The sequence below is a fragment of the Zingiber officinale genome, chromosome 3A (genome assembly GCF_018446385.1).
Source record: "Zingiber officinale cultivar Zhangliang chromosome 3A, Zo_v1.1, whole genome shotgun sequence".
In the NCBI taxonomy this organism is placed as follows: Eukaryota; Viridiplantae; Streptophyta; class Magnoliopsida; order Zingiberales; family Zingiberaceae; genus Zingiber; species Zingiber officinale.
Genome location: NC_055990.1, coordinates 105,985,339 through 105,993,138, shown reverse-complemented (window position 1 = coordinate 105,993,138; position 7,800 = coordinate 105,985,339). Strand labels below are relative to the sequence as shown.

At 40.2% G+C, this 7,800-nt stretch overlaps 1 protein-coding gene across 1 annotated transcript; it reads left to right on the top strand.

Annotated features, from left to right (window-relative positions):
* The first annotated feature begins 358 nt into the window (after positions 1-358).
* Positions 359-1,820, top strand: LOC122052236. The gene is made up of 3 exons (XM_042613674.1): positions 359-956; positions 1,047-1,219; positions 1,287-1,820. The coding sequence occupies exons 1-3, from the start codon at positions 447-449 to the stop codon at positions 1,396-1,398; spliced, it is 795 nt and encodes a 264-aa protein (XP_042469608.1). The 5' UTR covers positions 359-446; the 3' UTR covers positions 1,399-1,820.
* The last annotated feature ends 5,980 nt before the right edge of the window (positions 1,821-7,800 follow it).

The following is a 7,800-nucleotide window of genomic DNA, read 5'->3' as shown; positions in this document are numbered from 1 at the left end:
TTATCGGCTTTTAATCCTCCGATTCATTCAGAAAGGTATTTGATTATTTCACGCTAAATTTTGATTTATTGTTTTTTCAGTTTAATTATTTTGTACGGTCCGTAAGTGAGAAAATAATATAAAAAAATAAATACTTAATTAAAATCCACGTGGCTCGACCTCCGCCGTCGTTCCTGCTTACTTGACGCGGCCCACCGCACTGTCGTTTGCTCCACGTGTACGGCCCACGCTCCCGCCCCATCCCCCGTCACGTGCGCGCCTATCACACGTGGGAACTGTCCGTTAGCCTGACGGCATCGCGTAACGGCGCCCGTCAGTGCCGGTCTATCATTTACCTATTTAATGTCGCGAAACTCGCTGGAATTTGGACCGCTTCAAGCAGAGCAACCGAGTCGGCGACTCTTTCAGTGATCGAGCGGAATCGCCGTCCCAGGAATCGGTCAGGGATGAGTGCCACGGTCTTGATCCGTACCGGCTCCTTCCTCGCGTCTCCGAGGACGGACGGATTCCACGACTCCGGCGCCGGGGACTCATTCCTGCGGCGGAGTGCCAGCTCCTTGTTTTCTCCGCGGCACCGGTGCGCCGCTGCGATCCACATCGAATCAGAGGGCGGCAAGAAGGGGCCTCTTCTTCGGCGAGCCAGATCCGAGGGCGATCTCGTCGGATCTAACCTCTCCCCGCTCACCGGGCCCCACGCCCCGGTCCCGGAGAAGGTGGCGGAGGAAGAGGATCTGGAGGTGAAGTGGTGCGATATCGGAGTCTCAGTGCCGGCTGGGCAAGTGGAACAGACGGAGTACGCCGGAGGCGGGACCGGAAAGGGGAAGAATGTCGCCTTAGGGAAGGGCGACGGCGATCGTGACGACAACAGAAAGGTCGCGGAGTACTACCAGCAGATGTTGCAGACAGACCCTTCCAATCCGCTCCTCTTGAGGAACTACGGGAGATTCCTTCACGAGGTTTGTGAGAATCCCTAAAAATTCTTGATTTCGATTGCGATATTCAAAATTCGGGCCAAAAAAAAAATCAAATCTGTTCTGCTATGTAAGGTTGAGGGCGATGCGGTGCGCGCCGAAGAGTGCTACGGACGGGCGATCCTGGCGAACCCCGGCGACGGCGAGCTGTTATCTATGTACGGGAATCTGGTGTGGGAAACGCACAGAGACGAGGAGAGGGCGAAAACCTACTTCGACCGCGCGGTCAAGGCTTCGCCGGACGACTGGTACTTTATTATAATCAAGCTTCATTTTCCGAACCAAAAATTAAAAATTTTCCATCTTGGATTGCAGCTACGTGCTGGGTTCTTACGCGCGCTTCCTGTGGGACGCCGCCGAGGAGGGCGAAGACGAATCACCGGCGGCGGCGGCGGCCTCATCCTCGGCGTTGGTGGAAGCTTTCTGAAACAGAATGTACAAAAACAATAACGACGCTGTCAATATCCCATCTACTCGATGCCATGATTCTAAGAATAAATCACGATAAGCAAAGACATCGACAGCAGGGGAATGGAGATCACAAGTGTACTGTTCTTGATTTTTGCTATAGGGGGACGACGGGTGACTGAAAGAGAGTTGTCTATGCCTTCTTTCTGATTGGACTCCCCAGCATCTGAGTGTCAAACTTTCAGTGGAGAGAGGCTCGGTGATAGAGAACTGTAGCTGTTGTCTTCTTTCTTGTTGGATCCTTCTGCATCTCCGTGTCGAACTGTAAGTGGACTAGGGTTGTGACCAATGACCATCGTTGAGAACTTTTTTTTGTTTTGTTTGTTTGTTTGTTTCAATGGAATTTCTCAAGTAAGAAAAAGTATCGATTTGATCGTGTAATTTGGAAAGTTGAAGCTTCTCATGTTGTACGTGAATGAATAGTTTGGGCTAGTCAACAAAACAAACAAAACACATGAATCTGCACATAGGTTTGATCGTGTAGCTTGGAAAGGTGAAGCTTCTCATGTTGTACGTGAAGGAAAAGCTTGGGCTAGTCAACAGAACACATGAATCTGCACTGCAGTTCTTTGATCTAACTTCCCCTTTAAGGTTTACCTAATAATAATGAGGAAAAGCCATGGCAAGTTGGCAACTCAAAGCCTTATCTAATTTGTTGATTGTCACATCATAGATAGTGGCAAAAGGCGATATTGCTCGCCCCGAGTGTCTCCATCACATCATGTCCAAGATCTTTACGAGGAAGGTAAATTACGGTAACTGGAGAAGTTAGTGCGCAGTGAGAAGAGATGCACAGGGACCAAGGAATTATGCCCTGATTACCTTACGATTCGAATCCACATTCTCAAGTGACAAGTTTCTACGCACTAACCGCTCCAGATAACCGCGTGGGGCTAATTGTCACATCATAGATAGAACTGACCAATCATGGGGGACGGATCCGTCATTTGATGGGTGGAGCGATGACGGAACGGAACTGATTAATCCGTCACTGATCAACATGCAAATTTATTATAAAATAAAATAAAAAAAATATTCATGAAGTAAAAAGACTGCGGTCACTTGGATTGGCTCGCATGTTTATGCTCATCCAATTAAGAAAAAATATTCATGAATTAAAATAAATTTAATATTTATTACTTTGAAAAATATAAATATATTATAAACCAATTTAGTAATCGCAAATATATCAATACATTGGATAAAAATATAGCAAGTCTGTTCTTAGTTATGATAAACTCTACAAAAATGTCAAGAGACCTCAATGATTGTTTAAGATGCAAAAGTGGTTACTTTAGTATTTCCTCAATTTACAGATCAACTCAATTCCACTGTATGCCCACCTACGCGAATCGAGATCAACCCAATTTCATTGTGTGCCGACTTGTGCGAATAGAGGGCCTAGATAGATTGACCTGTCTCAATCCGTTTTTAAATAGATTGATAAAGTTTTAATTCAAGAAGTTAAAATTGTTTGGCGGGACTAATTAATCCGACGAATGCAATCTAAATAGATGACTTTAATCATATATTACTATTGGAATTTTAGTGGTGCAAGATATTTAAAAGGGAGGTCGTAATAATTGCAAAGTAAACTTATCTCAATGATTTAAACATAAAGTTCTAAGTAGAAAGGATTTGCAAATCACCATCCCTTTCAACAATGAATTGATAATGATTATATTAGAATGGACAATTCTTACCATTTCGACCCTTAATTTAACCTTCAAAAATATTTTTGCTCGTGATATCGTACTGTTTATTATAAGTTATGATAATTCAAGATCATTATTAATATTTAAAAAAACAAAATTTATAAATGTGCAAAATAAAATTTAAAATAAAAACTAATTCATTTATTTAAGTGGTCTATCTATACATTCAGGATCTTTTGATTCAAATTATATATATATACAGAGAGAGATTTGATATGCTAAGCGACACTTTGTGTGCGATCATGAGCGACGTGCAGACGTAACGTTGCTAGCAATATTTCTTTATAAAAAAATATTCCATTTATTCTCTCTCCCCTTCGACCTTTTTTTCAAAACGTCACCTAGCAAAATTTCTCAATTTCTAAATTTCTCTCGTCGCTCTCTCTCTCGTGCCTTCCTTCTCCGTTGTTCGTCGAACCTCCCACTCTTGTCGAGAAAGTAAAGCAAAGGCGCTGCAAACTACTTGGCTTGCCGCTCTCTCTCTCTCTCTCTCTCTCTCGTGTCTTCCTTCACCGGCAATGCCACGTCTGACAGTTGCTGTTGTGCTTACCACCTCTCTCCATTCTCAATCATAAGGATGACATCTTTAATTTCTTCCATTTTATACCCAATGATAATTCGTTTTATTTTAATTTGTTATTCCCCATGCACCGTGATCCGAACATATATTAGAAGGATTAATGTTATAACGTGCAAGGACGATGCCTGCTACAAACCCCTGCAGGTTGCAGCCACTTGGAAAGGTAGCTGCTATACGTTGTAGCAGCTACTTCGACAGTTAACTACTACATCTTGTAGCAACTAACTGTCCATGTAGTTGCTACAATGTGTAGCGGTCACTTGGTAAGTCATTTTTGTAGCAGCTACATTTTCTAGCAGATATTACCCCTGATGCAACGCCTTTGCTTTGCTGCTAAACGTTACAGCAGCTACTTCGCAGCTAACTGTCTATATAACTGCTACAACTTGTAGCAGCTAACTTGGAATGGTGGTCGTAGAAGGAAGGGAGGATTTATGCTACGACGTGCAAGATCAACGCCTACTACAAATGTCTGCAACCACTTGGACATCAAATGCTGCTACAAGTTGTAGTAGTTATTTCGATAGTTAACTGCTACACCTTGTAGCAGCTAACTGTCCATGTAGCTGCTACAACGTGTAGCAGCCACTTGGTAAGTGATTTTTTTAGTAGCTACATTTTCTAGTAGATATTACCCTTAAAATATTTTTGTAGATGTATATCAACTTGGTAAAAAAATTATTTAAAATTATTTTTGCTGCTGCAGTGCCTTTGCTTTGCTGCTACACGTTGTAGCAGCTACTTCGACAAATAACTGCTATACCTTGTAGCTGCTAACTGTCCCTGTAACTGCTACAACTTGTAGCAACTAACTTGGAATGTTAGCTGCTACAACGTTGTACTAGATCTTTTTTTGTTTACGCTCAACAAGATGCTACTCTGCATTTTCAACCATTAATAGATCATAGTAATCTCAATTTTTTATTTAGATCAATTAAATGAGGTTCTATACATTGTATCAGTTAATGTATAAATAGTTAGAAGTTGTTACACGTTGTAGCAGCTACTGTAGCACGTTGAAACAGCTAGTCGTCAGAAGCTACTACACGTTGTAGCAGCTTCTCAAAAGTAGTTGTTACACTGTGTAGCAGTTACTTCAAATTAGCTGCTACACATTGTAGCAGCTACTCCAGAATATCTACTACAACGCCTAGTAGCTACTGCTGACTACCTGCTATAGGTTGTATTCGTGATTATCTTTATTGGGCATCTCAGGTGATAAACTGGTAATTAAATCTATAGCTAGCTGCTACAACACTGTAGCAACTACTTAGAATGATAGCTGCTATAACGTTGTAACAGTCACTTGGAATGATAGCTGCTACAACTCTATAGTAGCTAACTCAATGGTTAGCTACTACAACGTTGTAGTAGTTACTTGGAATGATAGCTGCTAGAACTCTGTAGTAGCTAACTCAGCGGTTAGCTACTACAACGTTGTAGCAGCTACTTGGAATGATAACTGCTATAACTCTATAGCAGCTACTTGGAATAATAGCTGCTATAACGGTGTAGCAGTTACTACCATGGTAGAGTATACATTATGTGCACAGAAGGAATCAAGGCTCGACGGTTGGTTATCCTTGTCTTTACTATCTATCTTATCTTTTCACAGGTTTTGATGAGTTGTACTGTCTGTAATTTGATGACCTATTTTTATGGTATTGGAAAGACGCTCTAGTTTGACTTGTCTTTATCAAGAGTTAATGATGTTAGAACTCATTTTTCTATAAATCGTCTATCAACCTAATTCACTCTTTCATGCTACCTAGCCATTCGTTATATACATTGGGTTTATTGTAGCTATTCAAGGAACATGTCTTGCTTTAGCAAGAAGATGAAACCCACTCTGAGTAGTGTTAAAGAACCTCCTATCAATGAGGATTCAAGCCCTATGTCTTCTTCCTTTGAAAGACCATCTCTATCAGTAAACCCATCTGCTTTTCGGTTTGTATTATCCATTCTTCTTCTATTATATATATCTTTCTTTCCTTGAATTTACGAATTTTCTAAAATAATCCTAACATGTATCTCAGTCTACCCATGGAACATCATGTTGTTTGTAGCTATATTAATATTCTCACAAAATAATGGAACCAGGCGAGGAACGAGTTGCAAGTTGCCCTTTTCCAAGAGAAAAAGAACCAAACTGAACTTATGCAGCTACGACAACAACTGTCCCAAGTTAATGAAGCATTAGAGGATACTATAAATCAAATGAATGAGTGAAATATCATTCTTTGTGAAGTTCAACCTAACATCTCCCTAGCGATGCTGCCCTTTTAAGAGAGAAAAAGAATCAAACTAAATTTGTCCAAGTGCAATGATAACTATCCTAAGTTAATGTAGAATTAAAGAATGCTACAAATCAAATGATTATAGCATTAGAGTTTGTAATAACTTTTTGGCTTAAGATCTTGTTTGTCTTATGTTATTATCTTTGTTTAGAATATTAATATTATTCTATTCATGTATATCAAACCCAACTATAGTCTCTAAGTCTTTTTTCGTTTACGCTCAACAAGATGTTACTCTGTCAATCTCAATTTTTATTTAGATCAATTAAATGAGCTTCTACACATTGTATTAGTTAATGTATAGATAGTTAAAAGCTGCATAGCATTGTAGCAGCTACTGCAGCACTTTGTAGCAGCTAGTTGTCAGAAGCTGCTACAACGTGGAAGCTTCTCAAGAGTAGCTGCTACACTGTGTAGCAGTTACTATGGATTAGCTGCTACATATTACAGTAGCTACTCTAGAGACGTGAGCTACCACAACATGTGGTAGTTACTGCGGATTAGCTACTACACATTTTAGTAGCTACTCCAGAGACATGTGCTACCACAACGTGTAGCATTTACTACGGATTAACTGCTACACATTGTAACAGCTACACCAGAGACGTGTGCTACCACAACGTGTAGTAATTACTGCGGATTTGCTGCTGCACATTATAGCAGCTACTCCAAAGATGTGAGCTGCTATAGGCTGTAGCAGTTACTGGTGATGCAACTAACAAGCCCTACTCTCTATTAATAATTCAATGGTCAGTTATATATTTTAAAAATAATAAATTCCTGGAGACACATCAATTAATTAATGGTGACCTACCACATCTGGTCCATTGATCCATGACGTCCATAGAATAACCACTCATAGTTGTCATTTATGATAGGTATGACTAGTCATACCTATCATAAATCATGACTCATGAAGAATTCAAAAACTTGCTTTGTCAGAAGGTCGGGTGTGGATGCATGAATACAACTATTCCCATATTGAATAGTAAGCGCCTTTGTTTTCCTATATAACAGAGGTAGCTAGGCCCATTTCATGACATCCAAAGATAAATGAGTATCTTATAAATGGATTGGCGGCATTTTCCCAACACCACCTTCACCATTTCTTTCATGGCATCTAGTCTACATCTTCAAGTGTTTTTTGCTCTAAAAGCAGGAATGAGAAAGCGACCATGTTTCCTTCCACGGTCTAGTGTAAGCTTCCATACTCATAAAGGAATATCTTTAATGTGAACACCATTGTCTAGCCCCGATCAACGTACGTGCATGAGGTTAGGCTACTCATGGAGTGGTCTAAATTCTATACAAAATCATGTGTTCGTGATAAAGAGCCTCGGGAATGCATTGAGGAATCCTCATGGAGTAACCATAGGATTCTCGCCTTGACGAACTTCTCCCATCCTCAACCAAATGACATGAGGGAAATGAAAAATAATAAGAGATCAATGTGAGCAGTCATAGGGGTTCAGAACACTATCATCACTATGTTCAATATTACACTTACGATGTAAGGGAAATGTAATATTTGATTGACAATATTACACTTATGATGTAGTCTCTGTCATATTGATAATAAATGCATTATTCGAATTTTATTTCTTATGTATGTTGTGATATGATGATGCGGTAAATAAAAGTGGACTCATGAGTCATTATCAAACTCACAAACAAGAAACATGAGGTCCACGTTGTAGCAGCTAGAGTATGGTAGCTGCTACACCTATGTAGCAACTGATGGGGTCGGTGAAATTTAATTATAATTAAGT